The following is a 22,717-nucleotide window of genomic DNA, read 5'->3' on the forward strand; positions in this document are numbered from 1 at the left end:
TCGCAAATGCACCACCGTGGAGTCACAGCCCCAAGCAACGACCCGGCTTGAGGCGGCAGGAAGTGCCAGCCCCAGGCCGGTTAATAAGTGGTTTCTGGCTTTGAAGATGATTTATTATGGAATCACCGTGTTATGCTACAAAGATTGCCTTGGCTTCCTTTAATGGATTTTCCCCAGTCGCCTCTCCGCCGAGGCCCAGGCTGTGAGAAGCGGGAGGCAGAGCGCTCACGTGACAGGCGGCAGGGCCCCCGAACCCGGGGAGAGTGTCCTGGAGATCAGGGGTGGCCTCGAGAGCATCCGGCCGGCTTAGCGGTGAGGTTCGGCTGGCTGTTGCCCGGCCTCACCTGGCTCATCCCTCCTCTTCCTCGTAGCCCCAGTGCCCAAAGCTGACGGCGTTGTCCCAAAATGAAGGTGGAGACAGCGCCCAAAGAGAGGTCCCACGCCGACGTGAGGGACCAGCTGTATAGGACGCCACACGGCTGGCAATTCCGTGGCTGGCGTTGGTGGCCGGAATGGCTGTAGTTACAACAGTGTTTTCCCACATCGGGGGTCCCTTGAGCACCTGATGGGGACGCACGGTTGCCAGGAGGTCCTGGGGGATAAGGACCGACTGCATCTTCTTTGTTCCTGCTTCCCGGGACCTGGCCTCACATGGCAGTTAGCGCTGAATGCGCACTGAACAAACGGATGGGCGGGTCCGTTGGCAAATCAGCGCACGGACAGGTGGATGGATGTGATGACCCATCACGCAGCCCCTTGGGTTCATCACGGTGGCGGCAGGTCAGTGTGTTGTCGCTGGCTCGATGGCCCCGCTTTTCTTACGAATCAATGGCTCCCCCGGGTTCCCTCAAAATAAATCCGTTGGTTTCTGTCACTGCCGTGTGGTCAGGCGTATAAGGTGTGAACGTTACGGGAGGCCAGGGGAAGGGTAGATGGGACCTCCCTGCACTTGCCAATATTCAAAGTTGAACCGCATTAAAGTACAATCTACACGTTTGCCTGCTGCCCCGGGAGCCCCAGGTCTCTGGTCCCGATACCTCCTTGGCCCGAAGTGACAAGACATTCCAGGGGGGAACAGAACCGGACAGGTAACTCTGACCTTTCCCTCAACCCTTCACCAGTCCCTTTCCAGAGACAGAGATGGTGTCTCTGATTGGTGAGCCCGGGGACAGGATCTGGGCATAAGTGGTGCAAGACCCCTTGATTCTTTTGTTGGGCGGCTTGCTCTCAGGATAGATGCATTTTCTTCACTCCTGAGTCCTACACCCAGGTCAGGGCATAAGTCCTATTCTCAGGGAGAAAGAGAGGGGTGCAGGATGGGATGAGGCAGGAACCCCTCGTAGCTGGCTGGGCCAGGGGCTGCTTTGCACACGTCTTTAATGACACGCACAAAGTTCAGTTCCATGCCTCGGGGCCTTTGCACGTGCTGTTCCCTTTGACTGCAACACCCTTCCCTACCTCACCTGTGTGTTGAACACTTCAGTGGGCCCAGGGGCTCTGCTCAGTCATCCCCTCCTGAATGACCTCCATTTTCCGAGGCTGGGCAGAAAGGGCCCTTACCTTCATCTCACCACGCTTCACGGCACTCTTAATGAGCTACACGGTGCGTGGTTCATACGTGTGTCTCCCATTGCCCCGTGAGCAAACTGAGGCAGGGACCAGAGTTGGCTTACCTCCCTCCCCCTCACATTATACTTCCTGGCATTCGTTGGATGTCAACAAATGTTGGTTGAACAAATGGGCCTTATTAGAAAGTTCTGATGGGTTTTAATGCCTTAACATGTAAAATATATAATTACTTAAATCAAGCATTTCATCTAGTAGACAAAGCTCTTTTCACACATGGGGAGGGGCCCCAAGGGCAGGAAAATAACAACACAGGTCTCTGTGGCTATCAATGTTAGGAGCTGATAGACCAGTTCAGGGGTTCCCAACCCCAGCGCTGTTGACATCTGGGCTGGATTACCTGTGTTGTAGGACACTGCCTTGTGCATCGTGGGATGTTTAACAGCATCCCTGGCATCTACCCACTAGATGCCGTGAGCGGCTTCCGAGTTAAGACCATAGAAAATGTCTCCGGACGTTGCCAATTTTTTCCCTGGTTGGGAAAAATCATGCCCAGTTGAGAACCACCGGACCAGTCATTCGATAGGTTTTGGTACGGTAAATATTCCCTTTGCTGCCTTGACAAAGCTCTCGGAATGTGTCGGGCACAGTCGAGTATTTCTCCCAAGCTCCGACGAGCAGCACAGACCCCCGAGCCAGAGGCAAAACCACTTGCTACCGAATGAGGGCTTTGATTGTTACCAATTCCTTAAAGCCGTGCTGAAGGCTCAGCTTCAAATATTTATGGAGTCTATGAAATGGCCCCGGAGCGTGAGAGCTTCTATTAAATTTATAACTCCAGTGGTGATTGATGGACCTGGGCATTGCTGCGAATGCTTCGTGTGAGCTCTTTGTGGAAAGCCAGGATCCTCGCAGGACTCAGGAGCTCAGAGGGCGGTGGGGGGTCATCGGCTCGGAGGACGGGACAGGACAGCCCGCCTTCTCCCCGCGGGCGTCGCGCAGGGCACGCGGGCTCCACAGCAGCTGCAGCCGGACACGGACACGCTCCGGGACCAGGCGTCGGCCCTGAGGGCGGGGGAAGCTGGAGGCAAGAGCAGAATGAAATGGTCTCTGCCTCTCCAAGCTCGTAAAAGCCCCCTCATCCCACACTTATCCAGGGAAGAGACGGCAACAGGAAGGAACATTTACGGAGGCTTTGTGTGCCCGGCACGAGTGCTCCCCCTGCACCGCTCACGTCCTCCTATACAGCTCAACGAGGCACACGATGCCTTCACGGTGCGGCGGGGGAGGAACAGGGGCTGGGGGGTGGCCCTCACCACGTCATCCAGCAGGTGTCTGCCAGGACAATCACTGATGGTGTCCCCATAGAGCGGGGACGTTTCTTGTTTACAGGGACGAGAGATGGCGAGTGTCCCATCAAGCAGCAATCGATGTCGACTGGCTGCCGACCTCATGCCGGGCACCGCCCACGGCTCTTGCCACCGAGCTGGTTCACCTGTTTCCACTGAGCCCTCCCACCAGGCTGTCATCAGGCCCGCATGACCGATGGGGAAACAGGTGCCTGTTTCAGAGACCCTAAATAGCTCACCTAAATCTATGCAGCTGCTGAACCCAAGCCCACCTGCCCTCAAAGCCCCACCCACTCTTTCTGGAGCTCCACCCCTACCTATCATACGCATGTCAGCCCTCCATGCCCAGCACCCACAGTTATCAAGCACCTTCCCCGCAAATGACGGAAGGAAGGATCCCCATGCTGGGCAGTGTCAGTCCTACTTATGTCTCTGCTCGGTCCTCTGGCAGAGGGCCTCAGCAGTCAGATGGGCAGAAGGGAGCAAACTTCTCCCATGCCCTCGGGAGGCCGTGACCAGTGGGTGGCGTGGCACACGCAGTGCCACTGATGGCTGAGAAAGAGGCACAGCCAGGAAGGAGAGGAAATGCCGGTCATCGGGCGCTGGCCCGTGTGCCCCGCCTGGACCGGCCCCTCCCCCAGGGTGCTCCCCACCCAGCGGCACAGGCAGGCCAAAAAACGTGCAGGTCCACTGCGGAATCAGTGCCGGAAGAGAGGCCCACGCACCCGTCAGTGGAGCACCCGGGAGGGGAGCACTGACCATACATTGAGGGGCAGGAAGGCCTCCTGGAGGAGGCGGTGTCTGAGCCAGACTTTCGAGAAGGAGCAGGATTCTGCTGTTAAAAGCTGAAGGTCATTGCATGTAGAGTAACGTGCAACCAGCAACTTAAGGAATCTGCACTTGTCAATGATAATAGTTTAAACCTCATGAAACCGCAGATTCTGTCGCGAGAAGGTAGTACAATGTCTCCTATGGTTCAGCCTATGGCAGCGAACATTTCTGGAGCTCCTATGATGTGCCGGATATCATGCTAAGCAATGTATACATATTGATTCATTCCGTCTTTAACCCAAAGAGGCAACTAGGATTATTACCTCATTGTACAGATGAAGAAACAGAGGCCCAGAGAGGTTAAGTGACTTGCCTATGGCCACACAGCCAACAGGAGGCAGAGTCAGGATTTGAGCCCAGGTCGCTCAACCCCTGGGCCTGCACCATTCACCCCTACAGCCGGGCTGTCACACACAGGACAGATGAAGGGTCTTCAGTGGGGCAGTGGCATGACCAGGCTGTGACACAGGGACAGATATTGCCTCCATCACCAAAGGTTTACCAGCCTTCTTGGGATATTTGTGTGTATTTCCAGGCCCTCCCTGCTTTCTTTCTTTTTTTCTCTAAGCTCGACCATAAAATAATAGAATTGTGACATGTGACAAATTTAGCTACTGCCCTTCAACAATGACCTCGTTTTGCTGCTAGGTCACTGATCCCCTAGTGTAGTTATTTAACAAACTCATTTTCACCACAGGAAGCCCTTCCCCTCGAGCCAGCCCGGATCTATGGCTCGCAATCTGTTGTCCCACAAGGCAATGGGCTCTCTGCTTCTTGACGCCCTGCACAGCGGAGCAGGATGCAGCCTGCGTGGGGTGGGGGGGGACCAGGTGCCCCGTGACCTTCTAGACAAAGAGCCCACCAGCCCCTCGCTCTGATTCTGCATCCCACAGGCCCTTGAGAGGGCCCCCTGTGGGCCAGGTGCTCGCAAAGCAGGGGAACAAAAATGCCTGTACCGACATCCCACCATCTCGCTGCAGAGTCAGGCCAACATCCCGCGGATTTGTAACTGCGTCCAACGGAGGAAGCATGTTTAATGGTGGCATTCGATGTGCGTGGCAATGACTCTGAAGAAAGCTAAAGAACAATCCGGAAACTTGGAGCACCTTCTGGTTCATTCATTCATTCATTCATTCAGTTTATGCTCTGCCCGTTTCCTCAAGTTTCTGGCCAGCACCACCTAGCGCACGCCCTCACGGGGTTTTTCTCACCCTGAACTCCAGGCTGGGCCGTGCAGGGGGCAGGAGAGACTGTTCCCATCCCTCCCGTGAAGGCTTCTCACCGTCTGGCCACTTAGTGGCCGCAGCCCCAGCTCCAGAGCCAGGCTGCCTGGGTGGGACCCCAGCTCTGCTGCCTATGAACTGCGTGACCCAGGGTCGGCTATATACCTCCTCTGCATCTTGTCTTTTCTCACAGGTAAAGGGGGCAAATTCTGACACCTATTTTGTAAGCCCCTCGTGAGGACTGAAAGAGCCAGTGCATTGCACACGGCGAGCAGGCATTCGGGAAGGGGGCGGGGGGCTTCTTTCCCACTGTTACTCTCATCATCATCATCACCGGGGGGCACCTGGGTGGCTCAGTTGGTTAAACATCCGACTTCAGCTCAGGTCATGATCTCACGGTTCATGGGTTCGAGCCCCACGTCGGGCTGTGTGCTGACAGCTCGGAGCCTGGAGCCTGCTTCGGATTCTGTGTCTCCCTCTCTCTCTCTGTCCCTCCCCTGCTTACACACACACTCTCTCTCTCTGTGTCCTTCAAAAATGAATAAATAAATAAACAAAACATTAAAACATTTTTAACATCATCACTGGGATCTCTAAGACCCCTCTCTACACCTTCTTACTTCCTGCCACGGCCACGTTTAACTGCCCGCAATGCCCCTGACACCTGAGGAGCATTGACCCCTCCGTCTTTGCTGGTACTGTTTCCTTTTTCTAGAATGCCTTCTATTGCTTGGGATAAGCCAGGCCAAAGGTCAAAAGTCAGAGGAAATTTTCCTAGGAAAAGACCAAAGCTGGGAAAAAAACAAAAAAACAAAAAAAAGTACTCATTCTTAGGTAATAAACCTGTAGACGAGTAATTTAAAATTAAAGTCACCAGTCAGGGGAAAAAATGTTTAAGAAGGTCACCAATAGGGGCGCCTGGGTGGCTCAGTTGGCTAAGCATCCAACGTTTGATTTCGGCTCAGGTCATGATCTCACAATTCGAGAGATTGAGCCCCGCATCAGCTCTGTGCTGACAGTGTGGAGCCTGTTTGGGATTCTCTCTCTCTGCCCCTCCCCCCACTTGCTTTCTCTCTCTCTCTCTCTCTCTTTCTCTCTCTTTCAAAAATAAATAAATGAAATTTTAAAAATAAATGAAGGCCAGTAACAATAGCTGTCATTTATTGACCACCTCTCATGTACCAAGCAGTATAGCAAGCATGTTATGTGTGTGCTTTCACTGAACTGTCCTAACAATTCTAAGAGGTAGATACTGTCTCCATTTTTTAGATAAAAAAATTAATGTAATCATGGAGGCAGGAGAGATGCCACGCGAATGACAGGTGGAAGGAAATCACCAATAGGCTGAGATGAAATGCTAAGAATAAGATCAGATTTCTCCTGAGTAATGGCGACTTTCTTTTTCTCCTGAGCATCTCTCTTGTTCACATACTTATTCAGCCCTGTTTACCTGATTTTGTGATCATACTAGCAGTTGGAAGTATCATCCCCATGTTACAGACGAGGAAGCAGAGACACAGACATAGTAAGTCCTCTGCCCAACATCACGCTGAATTACAGTTGCGATTTGAACTCAAGCCCGTCAGACTTCACATCTCATCAGTAAAATATGTTCTCTCTGAGAAAAGAGGGGCTGCTGTGGCTCCACTTGGTTAGGACATTTTGGACTGAACCTCTGGTAAATACTAGAAAAGCTGGACAGAACAGAGCACACCTTCTATTTAAACCGTCTGAGAGCTACGGAGATGGGCAGGATCTGAGGGACTAAAGCTGAAAACAGGAGAGAAGCCGGGAGTCACTAGCATGGCCGTGGAGGCCATACTTCCCTCCAGGTGAGAGCCTACAGTAACAGTGGCAGTTGTGATGCAGAAGGCTAAGCGAGGCTTTTCCCAGCTAATGGGACTGACAAGGGCCACGGGCAAAAGATGCTGGTAAACACTACAGTCTTCTGGTCAGGACGCCAAAGGCTATGCCCAAGGAGTGAGAGTGAACGGGAAGGAAAACAGAACTCGTAAGTACTGAAACCATCTCTGAACCAGGTTATGATGTGAGGAATGGCCTGAGCCCTGCCTAGCCACCTGTCACAAGCAAAAGGAAGCGCGCTCTGGATGAAGACAATACACTATGAGGCAGAACCCCAAATTATACCTTTAGGTTTTGACACATGATGTCTAGCACTCAGGGAAAAATAACCAGACACCGAACACATGACTTGACCAAAACCACAAATTAAATGGTAGATAATAGATAGAGACTAGGAAGGGAAACCAAGGGGTTTCTGTGGTGCTGGTCGTTTTTCTAGTTCTCAACCTGGTGATGGCTTTTGGGGTGTCAGTCCATGATAATTCATTGATCTGTACACTTACAATTTGTGCCATTTTCCATATGTGTGTTACAGTCTTGATAAAAACAAAAGTTTATCGAAGAAATTAGATGACTGATGTCCTCTCACCTTTGGTGAATCCGGTCTAGCCGTGTTCTGTGCTGGCCACTCAGCCTCGGGAACAGGCCAGGACTCTGAATGCAAAGGTCTTTGGATGATGACACTGTCTGTTTTGGGCTTCGGGAGGTATTTCTGAGCTAGAAAAGAGTATTTTCAGTCAAGCCTCAGACCAGAAATCTACTCTAAAAATCACAAGTCTCTGAGCCTTGGAATAAGCTTTTCCATTCTCTTTCATTCCCAGATCCCCACGTACCCATGACAGAGGCCCTCTCGGATGCCCACAAACCCTTGAGTGCCTTATCCACACCCTTCTGATGGTCCCGTCATGGCTGTGGGTATCCTAGAAAACTACCTGCCCTCATCAGCTTTCTTTCCTTGGATGTCAGCTCGTTCAACACAGGGACCACCACCTCTGCAAGCTGACCCATTTTTTTTTTAATTTTTTTTAATGTTTATTTATTTTTGAGACAGAGAGAGACAGAGCATGAACGGGGGAGGGGCAGAGAGAGAGGAAGACACAGAATCGGAAGCAGGCTCCAGGCTCTGAGCCGTCAGCCCAGAGCCCGACGCGGGGCTCGAACTCACAGACCGCGAGATTGTGACCTGAGCTGAAGTCGGAGGCTTAACCGACTGAGCCACCCAGGCACCCCAAGCTGACCCACTTTTGTAAACTCTGAGATACACCCCCTGGGTCTGGTACTCAGTAGCCTTCTGGAAATCTTTAAGGAACAAGTAACTCAATCAATCGAGCCCATTTCTGAGGACGCTGAGGCCACAGAAGGAAAGACACTTGCACAAATTAGTGGCAGATGAAGGGCCAAGTGGAATTCATGCCCTTCCAACTGTGAAAACAGATGCCAACTCAGACTGCTAGGAGGACACAACAGTACAGGGGGCAGGCCCATCCTGACCGGACAAAGACCGAGAAAAGATCTCTCTTTTTGGGTCAGTCAGTAAGACACTCCTGAGAAAGGTCATATTATCCTCCTTTAAAAGATAAGATTCTGGGGCTCAGAGAGGCTAATTAACTCATCCAAGATTACACAGCTGGCAAGCACAAGATCCTGTGATAAGAGTTGCCAGATAAGCAGATCTCAAGAGCAACCCACTCACCTGCAGGCAATGCCATCCGTGCTTCCTCTGTGTTTCTTTTTTTTAAAGTTTATTTATTTATTTTGAGAGAGATAGAAAGTGAGCTGGGGAGGGGCAGAGAGAAAGGGACACGGAGAGCCCCAAGCAGGCTCCACGCTGTCAGCATGGAGCCCGATGTAGGGCTTGAACTCAAGAACCGGGAGGTCATGACCTAAGCCAATGATCACGGCTTAACTGGCTGAGCCACCCCGGCCGGCGCCCCACTTTCTCCACGTTTCTGCTGAGCATCCGACGTGAGCAGAATGCTGAACGAATCCCTTCCCCCATGCTGGCAGCATGCTGCACTTAACCAGGGCAATCCTATCTGCCCAGGTAGCATCTGAGTTTCCTTTTTAGGAATAAACACAACAGGGGCACCTGGGTGGCTCAGTCGGTTAAGCGTCTGGCTTCGGCTCCAGTCACGATCTCACGGTTGGTGGGATCGAGCCCTGCGTCGGGCACTGCACTGACAGCTCGGAGCCTGGAGCCCGCTTTGGATTCTGTGTCTCCCTCTCTCTCTGCCCCTCCCCCGCTCACACTCTGTCTCTCTCAAAAATAAACATTAAAACAAATTTAAAAATAATCATATTAAACAGAACAAAAGCAATCATCCGCTACCATGTTTCTACATAACCGCTGTGAGAATCTGAGTTTATCCGCCCGCTTAAGTTGCTACTCATACAGACGATGTGCTTACATAGCCCTATCCCTGTAATCATCCAGTGCATTCCATTCCCCAACTCAGATATGATATTCTCCTAAATTTTTATTTTTATTTTTTTATTTTATTTATTTATTTTTAACATTTATTTTATTTTTGAGACAGAGAGAGACAGAGCATGAACAGGGGAGGGTCAGAGAGAGAGAGGGAGACACAGAATCTGAAACAGGCTCCAGGCTCTGAGCCGTCAGCCCACAGCCCGACGCGGGGCTCGAACTCACGGACCGTGAGATCATGACCTGAGCCGAAGTTGGAGCTTAACCGACTGAGCCACCCAGGCGCCCCTTTCCTAAATTCTTAAAAGACAGGGCTCATCGACAATGCTGGAGGGCCCCCGCCCCACAGAGCTTTTCATTATCAGAAACGCCAGGGCATGAATACACCTGTCCACTGAGTTTTTCCACACAGAGAATTATTTCCTTAGGATGAGCTTCCAGGAGCGAAACCACAGGGCTGAGGACACCGGCCACTTCTGTGGAGTGTTTCTCGTCCCGTGTTCTCCTTACACTGGGGAGCGGGAAGGCAGGGCCAAGTAGGGCGGGAGGGGGAGACGGCGGGGCTGGTTCCTCACAGTCTACACTTGACCCTGGCCCACCTGTCAGATGGTCCTGGCGTCTGAGCACACAGATAGCGCTAATTGAAAATCGCACTGACCTCTTACAGCTGCTGCTGTCTCAGACTCGACATCCAGGCGGTGGCTGGTCTGGAAGAAAAGACGAGTCAGCAGTTATTCCGCGTGATCCAGGAGAACAAGCCTCCCACGGGTGGCTGCAACTGGGAGGAAGCAGGTCATGCACTGCCCACCCCCCCATCCCGCGCAAAGCACAGTCTCCGGTCAGAGCCACCCCTCCCCCCTCTGCCCGTGACCCTCGAAGGAGTCCAGAATCTGCTCTTAGGGAACACAGGTGCAGGAAAGCCATTGCATTTTCTCTACTCAGATTAAATCTCCAAACGGAGACTGTGATTAATGTGTTGTAGAAACTGCTGTGAAAAGTGGGGGGAGAAAATGAGGGCGGCTGGACGGCAAAGTTTCCAGGAGAGATGTTCTTCCTCCACGGAGGTCCTGCCAGACCTTGCACCGGCCGATTGCTGAGCTGCCCCGGGGTCCCTGGCGCAGTGACCCAGGAATTCAGGTCGGGCTTGAACCGGACTCCCCACTGCGCCACCGTGTAGACCGGGTGCCTGTCCTCCTGGGTCCCACGACCGCGCAGGGTCTACAAAAGGGGCTGCGGCAAAGTTGGCTAGCTGGTGTGTCCCGACTGGTTTAACAAGAGCAGGGCTGGACCTTCAAGGCGGGTCAGATTCCAGACCAGCAGCCCAGACCTTGCCTCCTCTTGGGCGTTTCTGGTGGGGCAGGGGCCCGTGTGTCACTGTGATATCTCGCTTCCCCATCACTGTGTCCTCGAGGTAGTTACATCAGCTGGCCCCCTGCCTGAAGACCCCTGCCCTTTCTCTCTTTCTCTGGTGAACTTCTATGTATATGTCACAACCCAACTGAAATGTCCCCTCCGGTAGGAAGTCTTCCCTGATTTCACCCACCTGCTTCTCACATAGCCCCTCCGGGCTGTGCCGTGACAAGGGACTCTTTTGTCCCCTCGAAAATGGATTGACCAACCCAGCGACGGATACACAAGGGCACAGATTATGGCTTGACCATCTTGACCGGCCCCACTTACTGGAGCCTTCTGTATTAGGCATGCTGCCTCTGCTTCCGCTCACGGGGCGCTGCGCTCATATCCCCGGGGACACCGCGTGTCCTCCGGCACCATCACGGCTCGCAGCCCTGTGCCCGCCCACGTCCAGCTCTCCGGGGCCCAGACGGCCTTCGCTCCACCTTTCTGGCTACTACGACCCCTCTGTATCCCTCCAGGCCTGGTGTGTGTGCCGCCTCCTCCAGGAAGCATACTCCCCATCAAGTCCCTCTCTCCTCTCTCCACACGTTTACTGTCCCTTGCACCAGCCTCCCAGGGGGGCCCATTTGATGCTGACTCCTTCGCCACGAGAACGAGGTCTCATTGACCTTCGTGTCCAGAGTAGCCTCAGACCCATCCCACCGACGGCCAGGGGGCAGCCTGTGATCGGGGAGCCACAGATCCTCCTTCCCTTCCTGCCCCTCGTTCTTCCCACCGGCCTGGAGAGGCTCAGGGCCGGGCACCGCCACGCAGAATCCTGGCTCTGCCGCCTCCTTGGTCTCGGCCAAGTAAGACACCCCAGACCCTGAGCCGTGCCGCCTCCATCTGCAGAATGGAGGCGCTCACGTGTTCCTGGCGGGGGCTTGTCGGAACGCGAGGAGAGTGGACGTCTACGAAATGCTCCACACAGGGTAGCGGACTACCGTTCGCCCTGTGGGCGCCGCTCCCCTCCCTCCCCCACGTAAACTTTTGGGGGCCATATTCTAAATTTCATAAAAGGCAAGAGCTAAAGGGAGAATCATTTCCTGGATCCTTGGAGGCCCAGGCCTGGGGGTCGCCGATTTAATGAATTAGGGGAGTTTAGGGCTCTGAGCCCTGCTGCTGCTTGTGAAGACGCGATTGCTTTTCTGGAAGGCGGTCTATAGATCTCGCTGACGATGCCCAGAGGAGAGCAAGGAGGTGGAGGAAAAGGAGAGCGCAGGGCAAGAGGAAGCAAAGGTAGCAGCCCCCTTGCCGGTCGCCTGCCCCCGCCCAGGGCTGCGGTGCAGACAGCTCCCCCGACCTCCGCCCGGGGACCCCGGTGCTCTCTGAGTGCCTGTACGTGACAGCTCGTGTGGCCATTTGACACGAGGTCTTACTGAAGCCTCACAGAGCCCGGTGGAGGGACCGCAGCCCCCTGGCCTAAGGGAACAGGCAGCTTAGGAAGGTGAGGGGGGAGCACCATGGTCACAGGCTGGCAATTCTTCGGGGTCTGGGGCGTGTCCGTCTGCCTGGTACAAACGTGCCGGGAGAAAATACAGTGACCCCCGAGTCCCGGAACTGCTGGGTGCCAGGCAGGCCCCACTCATCAAGTTCTCCGATGGGACCTGCCATTTGTTGAGCTGACAGCAGGCCAGACCCCGGGGTAGGTGGTTCAGGCTCAGGCAGGAGGGCGTGCCTGCACCCTAACCAGGGCCGTCTCCGGGGTGAGCCCTGGCACCCCCTCCCCAGCTCCCCCCTCCCACCAAGGGCATCTGCCCCCAAGGAAGGGATGACACCTGAATAGAAACCACAAAGAAAGCTGTGCCTCATTCTTGGCTTGGGAATGTCAACAGCCTAGGTCCTGGCAGAAGCCGGGGAGAAAACAGGTGTCCTGGGCCTGGGGGCGGGGGACACTGCCCACTTAAGCCAAGCTTGAGGGGTGGGTGGAATTGAGACCCCCACCCCCACCTCCCAGAGAGGTTTTCAGGAATCCAAAAAAGGGAAGGAACCTGCCTTCCCCTTGCTCCCACCTCCGGGTACAGGCAGGGAGGTGGCGAGACCCCCGTGTTGCCCGCTGAAAGATGGTGGGGAAGCTGGCCGAGCTGGCCTCAGGGAAATGCCCCACTTTAGAACCAGTGCCTGAGCTGAGCTGGAGGAAAGACACCGGGGCACGTGCAAGGCCAGACATGCCAAGGGCCAGCACAGCACCCCTATGTGATGGTATTCAGAGGGCGCCTTTGGGAGGTGATCAGGGCCTAAGGAGGGAGCCCTCGGGATGGGATTAGCGCCCTTGTAACCAGAGACATGTGGGGACACAGCGAGAAGGCAGCCGTCTGCAACCAGCAGACTACTTGGAGCCTCAGTGGCCTCCGTAAAAACGCAGGCTTTGGGAGGAGGAAATGAGCGAATGGAAAACGCTGGCATGCGGGAGGGCTGAGTCTCGGCCAGCATCCCCACGGCTAGTGGATAAAGGACCGGCCTGTCTGGTGGGGCCCGTCCGGTTGGGCCCCACCCCAGCCCCCAGCCCCGTCCTCCGTCAGACCCTTGCATTTAGTGGGAGCCTCTTCCCGAAGCCAGGCGCCAGACCACCTGAGCCTCCAGGGTCCAGGCCCTCCCGGGATGCTTCCGGGAGCACGGCTGGGCCTCAGTGCTCCCTCTGCCCTGGCACATCCCACCCCGAGCCCACCCGTGTCTCCCCAGCCAGCTGGGCAGCGCCCCCAGGCTGCAAGCCAGAGCCCAAAGCCTCCACGGGGAATCTGTGTTCTCTGAATGAGAGGCAGCGCCCGTCAAACCCACCCCTGCCCGGCCGCCAGCAACGCTCTGCCCTGCCGCCTGGCCCTCGGTCCTCACAGCCCAAGTCACTGGCTGTTGAAAGAGAGAAGCTGCTGTGTGCACAGCCCCCCCGCCCCGCCCAGGCTGCAGCCGGGTCTCACCCCTACACCTGCTGGGTCCGCCTTCCCAGAGCATGGGGACCTGCTCCACCACCACCACCGGTGTCCCCACTCACGAGGAACACAGCCTAAGTGACCTCCCACCCGGCCAGTCTCCCACCACTGCTCCACGAAGCACCCGGGCCCTGCAGCCAGCCCGGAACACCCTTGGTTTCTTAAACACATCACGGCCTTGTAGCCGCACTCGGAGGGCCAGCCTTCCGGAAACAAGAGGGACCGAGTCCTTGAGGGCCTGGGACGTGCCAGACCCCGCGCCGCCCATATTCCCAACGGTGCATGCGCACGCACCCTACCCCCCTCCCGCAGGGGTGGTGACGGCACTGGCTGGGTGCGGGGGCCCCCTGTCAACGTCAAAGCCCAGCTCAGCTCAGGCACACGGCCTCTTGCAGAGAAGGCCGAGCTGGAGAGCCACTTGTAGACGTGTGTCTCTGGGCCGGACTTGAGACCCCTGAGCCTCAGGCTTCTCAACTGGAGAAGGGACCATGACAGCACCTTGCCTGTGGGAGGACCTCCCGAGTCAGCTCCATGAAGCACTTGGGACAGCGTCCGAGCGCTGTAAGGGGTACGTGGAAGTGTCCCCTCCTAAGGCCATAGAGCTAGACAGTGGCCACCCTCTTGACAGCTGCCCACACACAGACCAGCTTCCCACCAAGTGGGACCACCCCACCCCCCCCCCATACAGGGCGCTTCACAAACGAGCTGTCTTCATGTCAACTCTGCCCAGTAGGCGGTCCTGTTCCCATTTTACAGACTGGAAAACTGAGGCTCAGAACAAGTACGAGTCTTGCCCAGAGACACACACATAGTCAGTCAGTCTCTGCCCCAGTCCCGTTTTCGCTTCCTTCATGACCCTCACCACGACTCACGATTATCTACTCCTCCGCTGTCGGCAGGTTTGCTCTGAGAAATGATTCACCGTTTCTCCCCCTCAGCGCTCGACACTTGAGGTTCACGGTAGGGGGCAACGGCACAGCCAGGATTTTGTGGTTTGCACAGGGAGTCGTGAGGCGTCCCCCCGATCGTGCAAATAGGGGTGTTCTTGGAGAGCGGAATTGTAAAGGAATGCAAAAGGAGGCAGGGCAGAGTCCAAGTCCTTAAAAGAAGGGAGTAGAAGCTTATGTAACTGGCCATTGCTTTCAACAGGTCTCGGGGAAGACACCCCGGGACGCAAGTCCGGCCCCGGGAGCACATCCTTACAGGAAATGAATGAATCAGGCTGATAACACCATTCATTCTCCCTGCTTTCATTCCAGCCTCCAAAATGACCTGGTTATAAATGTTTAGTGACTAACAGACGAACGAAGGAATGAATGAATGAACTTGATTTCCTGACAATTCCACTATACGGGGGGAGAATATGTGGACAAGTTTCCATCCATCCCTCCAAAACTTCAGCCTGCACATGGTTCTAGCTCTCATGGGAAACTGATACATTAGTGTTAAGGTTTGTACATCAGTCTCTGTGAATTTGGTCATTATGAGTCAGCCCAGCCAATCCCGGTGAACATTTCAGTTCTAGTTTCAGAGCAGCCCCTGGGAGGTGGGGCTCTCACTGCTATGATGCCTTCTCAGCAGGGGGCCAGCTGGCCCTCCCGGGTGACTGCAGCCCACACCCCGGAACTCGGCTTTCTGTCCTGCCTCCGTCAACACAGAGACTGTGCAAAGCTTCTCAACAACATGCTAACTTCCTTCCTCAGCCCTATCCTGGCTCTCAAGAGGTTTGAACCACTCGGGCAGAGAGATGAGCACCGGACTGAGAGTCTGGGACTCCGGATTCCAACTCTGGCTCTGAACTCAACTGTCACGCAGCCCTGAGCAGATCCCTGGGCCTCCCGGTCTCCATCTCCCGGGCTGGTTGGTGGCTGGGACCAGGGGGCCTCTGATGACTATGGGGGAAAGGAAGGGACAGAGAAGGCCGGGCTTGCAGAGCTGGGCTGGGAAGGGCCGAGCTGCTGATCAGGAGCGTGGGGAGCAGGGCCGGCTGTGTCTACACGCGTGTGTGTGTGGAGGGTGGGCTCAGTGAGCACCCACCATACCCTGCACACAAATGCCGGGACGCTGCTGTTCAGAGCTGGGCACGGATCCAGGAGCCCCTCCCCAGACCTGGGTCAGAGCCGGCATCCAGACCGTCCACACTACCTGGGGGCTGTGTGACCTCGAGTGAGTCTCCCAACTTCTCTGGGCCTCAGTTTCCTTTTTGGTTGACTATTAGGAGAGGAGACCCTCATTCATCCAGTTCATTATTTCATTCATTCAACCAGTCTCCCCCGGGCAGCTTCTCTGTGCCAGGCACTAGGGAGACACAGATGGTTACGGAGCCTCTCTGGCCCCATCAGAGAGGTGCTGACAAAGCTCCCACGACAGCAGGGCAAAATCCCTCCCACGTGCCATGTCATGAACATCCACGTGCCATGGAGGACAGAGGAGGTGGCTGACTCTGTGGTGCATGGGAATCAGGGAAGCCTCCCTGGGCAAGGTCACACTTGAACTGTGCCTTGAAGGATGGCTGGGAGGCTGCGGGACAGGCAAGGATGCTGCCAGAGGACGCGGTAAGTGCTAAGGCCCTGAGGCACACGTGCAAGAACCCTCTGGTGAAGTAAGTGTCGCGGGGCTTGTAGGACTGTGGCTGTGTGTGTCTGTCTCCTGCATGTGCTGTGAGCACTTTAAGGGTAAGGATGCCCAGCTCGCCGTCCTGCACCAGCCAGGAGCGCAGGGGCCGGCCCAGAGCAAGAGTCCTGGGCGTGTTCTGGGTGGGCTCAGTGGACAGAGGGAGGGAGGGACGGTTCGGGTCAGGCAGGTGGACAGGCAGGCCGTGTGCCCTCAGCTCCCGGAGGAAGAGTGTCAGCGGGTCTGTGAAGACTACCTCTGGGAGCGCCGGAGCCAGGAAGGCGGCCGCGTACTCGGCCAGTGCCACGTCATCCACCATGCCCCGCGCCGTCTCGGAGAGCAGGTGATCCTCGGCCCCGCGTCGGTGCAGCTCCCGCAGCAGGTGCGTGATGAGGCGGTTCCTCTCCCGGCACTTCTGGACCAGAGAAGCCAGCTTGGCCTGCAGGGGTGGGAGCAGAGGTGCTCCAGGCGGGTCCGCGGAGGCAGGGCACCCTTGGGGGCCGGGCAGCTGGGCTGGGCTCTGGGCCCTGCGCTGTATCCACCTGTGCCGCCTTAGCTCGGCCCCCTCCCTGCGCCCCGAAGCCAGAACACCTTTGAAAAGTAGCCATACAGCCACACACCCTCAGGGGCTCCCCACTGCCCTCTGGGTGGGGTCCAGGCTCAGAGCGTCTCTGTGACCAAGCTCCTCTCTACACCTTGACTTGCTCATCTGTACAATGGTCATTGTTAAGGGCAAAGGGGTTGCTGTCCCTCTGTGCCCGGCTCCAGGCTTCCTTCTATCCCAGCAACTAACGTTCATATCTGTGGGTCTGTCTCCCACGTAGCCCAGGAGCTCCTCAAGGTCAAAGCTGACATTCCCCTAGATCCCTGCACCATCACTGTGCCTTTGCTGGGCACACTATGGCCCCTGGGAGGGATCTGCTGCATGAATGGTGCGAGAGGGGACCCTCCTGCCATGAAATGACCTCCCACATCTGGGCATGTCTGGAGGGGGTGACAGATAGACCCTCCTCATTCGAGGGTGGCCCTGGGCGAGTCCCTTCCCTCCTGATGTGCCCTCCTGCTCCATCAGAAGAGCAGGTGACCATCTATTCCTGCCAGGACTTCCGGCCCAGCCCAGCCCGGAGGCCCAGGAACATTCCCTAGGCAGTGATGCTTGGGCACCCAGTACCGGCTGGCAGGGCAGGAGGGTGGCCTGAGGTGGAGGCCGGGGCTCCCCGGGTCCCCTGGATCGCACCACCCCAAAACACCAGGGCCTCGTGCATTCGGCCAGCACGTGCCATAGCTTCAGAGGTCGGGACAGACGGGGACAGTCCCTCTGGGTCACGCTCTCAGGCAGGAAAGCAGGACACGGACAGGGAGGTGTGGCGGGGCCTCAGACACACGCAAAATATACTGGAAGAAAATTAATGAAAGCACTAGGTTCAAACGGGGATTTAGGGTGGTATTTGTCTCTCCCAGTTTTCTTTCCAGTTTTATTTCATAATAGACACGGACTACATCTAGAATGGGGAAGATACTAAGCTCGTTATTTTATCTTATTTTTTTTTTTTGGAAAGGGACATCGCGTATCGATCTCACAGACATCATTACCTTCAAAGGAGCCACGGCCAAATTTGCCTCGTGTTGCTTTCTCTGAAGTTCCTCAAGCTGAAAGAGAACCAACATGGTTGATAACGCCCAGCCCCCGTTGACACAGCCTGAGCCTCCCCAGGGGAGCTGGGCTCAGAGAGGTTGGCTCTGGTCCCCTCTCTTCCCACAGTGGTGGGGGGGGGGGTGGTTCTCAGTGGGGAGCGGGGGCCTTGCCCGTCACCTGCCCGGTGAGATCTGGGCGGGGAAGGATGCTCTGAGCGCTAAGAATGAGCTCTGCCAGATTGCAGGTGCCCGGCCAGCTCTGTTCCCTCTTCCTTCCAGAAGGAAGCCTTCCCGGATTCCCCATGAAGCGATTTTTTTTGGTGCTGTGTTAACCTCTGGGAATCCGAGCCAGACACCCTGGGTCCTAATCCTGGCTCAGCCACTCACTAGCACTGTGACCTTATGCAAATCACCTCTCTTTCTGCCTCGGTCTTCTTGTCTGTAGAGTGGGGGTCCTATCAGAGCCCACCCAATTAGTGAGGATTGCAGCGAGGAGTCCGTGAATTGCCCCCTGTGAAGTGCTTAGAACATCCAGTTAGCACTCACTGAAGGTAAACCGTTATTACGAACTGGCAGAGGCACCAGGCACGGGAGGAAAGCCACCTCGGACCCTCCAGCCTCGCCCTGCACGCAGCTGAATACCAGCGGGTGACTCCCATCGATGCTTTGTGGGGCGGAGCTGTCCGGCCGCGTCCCGTCCGAACTGCTGACCCACCAAATCGTAAGACAGAACAAGAGGGCTGCTGTGTCAGGCCTTCTGCCTCACCCTCTCGTTCCCTCTGTAGTCGGCACAAAGAAAGCTACACAAATAAAAGTCCTTTTTCCTCTTCCCGACCTCCTCTGACCTCTAACGCTGTTCTCGGCCTTCCATACCCGCCCTCACAATGCCTACACATACGAAACTGTGCTATTCAAATGTCTTACATCTTGGATTGCCGTTTGATTTTAAATCATCGTGTTATCTTGGGCCACCTGGGCGGCCCCATCACTTAAGCGTCTGACTCTTGATTTCAGCTCAGGTCATGATCTCACGGTTCATGAGATCGAGCCCCAAGTTGGGCTCTGTGCTGACAGCACGGAGCCTGCTTGGGATTCTCTCTCTCTCTCTCTCTCTCTCTCTCTGCCCCTCCCCAACTCCTGTGCTCTCTCTCTCTCTCATAATAAATAAATAAACATTAAAATAAAATAAAATAAAATAAAATCATGGCATTATTTCTATGTCATTTCATACAAACGGACCATGTTCTTTTAAAATCTTGCATATTATTTCATCACGAGGCTGAAACATAATCTATTTAACCGATTCTTTGTGAAAGTTTATATTGTTTCTTTGTTTCACAGACAGGCTTCAATGAACATTTCTATATAGCTACTTTTTTGGCATACACCTTCCTGAATGTAATCAAAGTGTAAAATGCCAGCTCCAAGCCTACTGTGTTGCATTCAAAAGGCACTCAATAATATTTGCAGGCTTGGATTCAACCATCTCTCGGCTTCCGCTTAGGAAATAGCAAGAATGTGTTGCTGGGCGCCGTGTGGTGGGGCATTTGCCATGAAAACGTGAATGAGAAGAGAGTAAACAGACAACAGGTGGGAGAAAATACCACCGGGGAAATGTAAATCAAACCACACTGAGACACCACGTCGTGCCCACGGGGATGGCGATCACCAAACAGACACTAGGGAGCGTCGGGGAGCTTGCGGAGAGGTTGGGGCCTCGAACCAGCAATCAGAGACCCATCTTAAGGTAACTGTGACTGAAAAGTTCCATCATCACATTACAAGAATTTCATTGAGCTGAAAACTATAAGAAAAGGAACCAAATGGAAATACGAGGACGGCAACATACAACCCCTGAAATTAAGAACTAAAATAATGAGTTTATGAGTAAACTCAATGTCCCCGCAAAGCATCAACTAGAAGATGGGTTAGGAAGAAATACTCGAATTGAAGGGCAGAGAGAGAAAAAAGACTGAAAATAATGAAAACCAGACTTCAAAATACATTGGATATGGTAAAAAGCCCTACCATGTGTAGCGAGGGTTATATTTCTCACACCTCAGTGACAGGAGGGAAAAGGGACGGTCCCTCCCTTGCTGGCTGAGGCACAGCGAGAAACACTGGTTATTGCCTTGGCTTTGGAAGCGGGTGACAGTGCCACGGAAAGGCATTCTTCAATATCTGTTAAGAATCAACAACATCTCCACTCGGGACCAGTACGCCCCCAGTTCTCTGAGCTCTTGCATATAAACAGGAATTTATAAATGAATGGAAATAACCATAGATCCAACAACAGGGGAATGAACATCGCACCCAGCCGATAGATTACCACACAGAAAAAAAAAATACAAAGGCTATGAAGCAACGTGGACATGAGGCTAAGTATAGTATAAATGCATCTGATTATACAGAGACTGCACGGGAAAGGAGCCAGAAATTACATCACAATGTTGATGATGTGTTTTCCATCCATCAGCTTGTCAAAAACATGTAAAGTGTGATAACATTCGGGGTACCAAGTGTGGGCAAACACGACACTCATTTATTCTTGGTGGAAGCATAAATGATGTAGTCACTTTGGAGGGTTCTTTGCCTTTATGTTTCAAAGTCAATTATGTACATATCCTTTGACCCAGTAATTATTCTGCTAGAATGTTACCCTTTGCATACGTAGCAGAAACACATCCTAAGACAGGGGTATAGAAAGGTTCACTGAGCTTTGTTTGTAAAGCAAAGAAACAGAAACAATTCGGATTTCCATAAACAAAGAATTGGTTAAATAAGTTATGGTTTGGCCTCTTGAAAAAATAATATTCCAGATTTTTTAAAAATGAGGTCAGTCTGTAGGTGTTGATATGGAAATATTACCAATATTTTTATTAAATGATAAAATCAAGGCGCAGAATATTTTGGGGTGGTATAATTTCACTTTTGTGTATGCATCCATACATATACTAAATATGAGTAGATAAGGCTGAAAAAAATACTGGGGGTCAGAAGGGGTTGGGGCCAAAGGGGGACAAGAACTAATTTTTTTTTTGCATTTTAAGAAAATAGCTAATTATAGATCTACATGCAGTTGTAAGTAATAATACAGAGAATTTTGCCCTGTTTCTGCCAAGGGGAGCATTTTGTAAAATTATTGTATGTTACAACGTTATCATGTCAATTATACTGACGCTGGTATAATCTTCCAATATTACTCAGGTTTCTTCAGTTCTACTTGTACTGTGTGTGTGTGTGTGTGTGTGTGTGTGTGTGTCTGTGTGTGTGTGTGTGTGTGTGTGTGTGCGTGTGTACTAAGTTCTATGCAGTTTTATCACCCGTGAACATTCACGTCTCCATCATGATGGACAAGACAATGAACAGTGGACACTCGCTTCATTCCTACAGAGGAAGGACTTTTATTTACGTAACAGTTGAAAACCTGTTAGACTTTTTAGGAAACCATTACGCGTATTTACCACCTTTAGATGGAACAGAAGTCAGCTGGGTGGAGGGATTCCTTCCCCACACCGTTCTTTACTTGAGACATCTAATAAATACTAGCAAAAACCGCTGGGAATGGTGACGTCTTGCCTGATTCTTCTATTCTCAAAACTCCCCGGAGCCTGGGAACGTTTCATTCACAGGCGGGAAAGAACCTGCGGGCCCAGCCTACCTCGCCCTTGAGCTGGTCCCGGAGGCGGGTGGCTTCCGCATGTGACACCTGCAGTACCCAGTGGGCAGAAGCCTGGTCTCTGAGCTGGCACCGCAGGGTCAGCACCTGGTGCTGGAGGTGCCCAATGCACAGCCTGAGGTCCTCTTTGGGGGTGTCTGTCTCCGTGCCCTGCAGCGGCGGAAATCACAGATCGCATGAAATGCTTAGGTTAGCTTATCTTCCAAAGCAACTTGCCTTAGCAAACAAACAGGATGCGTTTTCTTTCTTAATTCTTTTTCTGCCTACGTTTTTTTTTCTCAAGTGAAAGATTTTAGAAAATAAAGTGGCAGAAGTCACCCCACATCCTATTAGCCAGAGTAATCGTTGTGATCATCCGTGTATTTTCTCCAGTCTTTCTGCTATGCCCTTCCTTACGCGTGTGTGTGTGTGTGTGTGTGTGTGGCCCATGCTGGGAATCAGGGTGTTGGGGGCGTCTAGAGAATTAGAGAATAACATTCTCGAGTGTGATTTTCAAGAGACACATGTATCTATCTATATCTTTTGCATATATTTTCAAAAATACGTAAAATGGCATGGCATTCCAGAATCTATTTCAATCAATTTCGGTCACCACGCCGCTGAAAAAAAGTATAATGAATGGAATTTAAGGTTCAAATCCAATTACGAGATGCTTATCACATTAAAGCATCATCTGTTGATATAAAAGAGGATACTGCATTTTCCCCACTTTTCTTAAATCAGTACATAATTGTCTCTCACTCTTTTTGGGTCAGACATGGGCAGCTTTCACATGGACGTTATGGGGAACTTCTGGGAGGCAGAAAGGCGGGAAGGAGAGGTAATTTAGCACTCTGGGAAGGGTGATTAAATGACAGTGATGCTACGTCCCCCGATGGTTCTGGACTCTACAGTTTTATTTTCTAGTAACTTCTATACGGAGACACGTACACTCAGGCACGCACACACACACATTCTTTTCTACATAACATTGAACCCACCATGTATTTTGCATCCTGCTTCTCCCCTTTAATACCATGCCATGAGCATTCTTCCAAATTAGTAAAGAATACTGAAAACACTGTGTTAGCACACGGGAAGCCTTCTGCACCGTGCTGGAGGTGCAGGTCATTCTAAGATTCTGCTGCTGTAACCGAGGCCGTGATAGAGACTCTGACACACGGCTCCTGCCCAGACTCTGAGCCCTTCCGTGGGATCACCAGGGAGGG

At 53.3% G+C, this 22,717-nt stretch overlaps 1 protein-coding gene across 1 annotated transcript in view; it reads right to left on the reverse strand.

Moving 5' to 3' along the window:
- Positions 1 to 1,835: 1,835 nt before the first annotated feature.
- CB1H4orf50 (chromosome B1 C4orf50 homolog) overlaps positions 1,836 to 22,717 on the reverse strand; it is a 56,281-nt gene continuing 35,399 nt past the window's right edge. The window contains exons 8-13 of the mRNA XM_042936938.1: positions 21,492 to 21,659; positions 17,789 to 17,845; positions 16,452 to 16,634; positions 9,919 to 9,967; positions 7,422 to 7,549; positions 1,836 to 2,647 (exon numbers count right to left, since the gene is read on the reverse strand). Of these exons, the coding sequence (XP_042792872.1) occupies positions 2,396 to 2,647; positions 7,422 to 7,549; positions 9,919 to 9,967; positions 16,452 to 16,634; positions 17,789 to 17,845; positions 21,492 to 21,659 (837 nt within the window). The 3' untranslated portion in view covers positions 1,836 to 2,395. The remainder of the gene's footprint in view (positions 2,648 to 7,421; positions 7,550 to 9,918; positions 9,968 to 16,451; positions 16,635 to 17,788; positions 17,846 to 21,491; positions 21,660 to 22,717) is intronic.

This window comes from Panthera leo, chromosome B1 (genome assembly GCF_018350215.1).
Source record: "Panthera leo isolate Ple1 chromosome B1, P.leo_Ple1_pat1.1, whole genome shotgun sequence".
NCBI classification, from domain to species: domain Eukaryota; kingdom Metazoa; phylum Chordata; class Mammalia; order Carnivora; family Felidae; genus Panthera; species Panthera leo.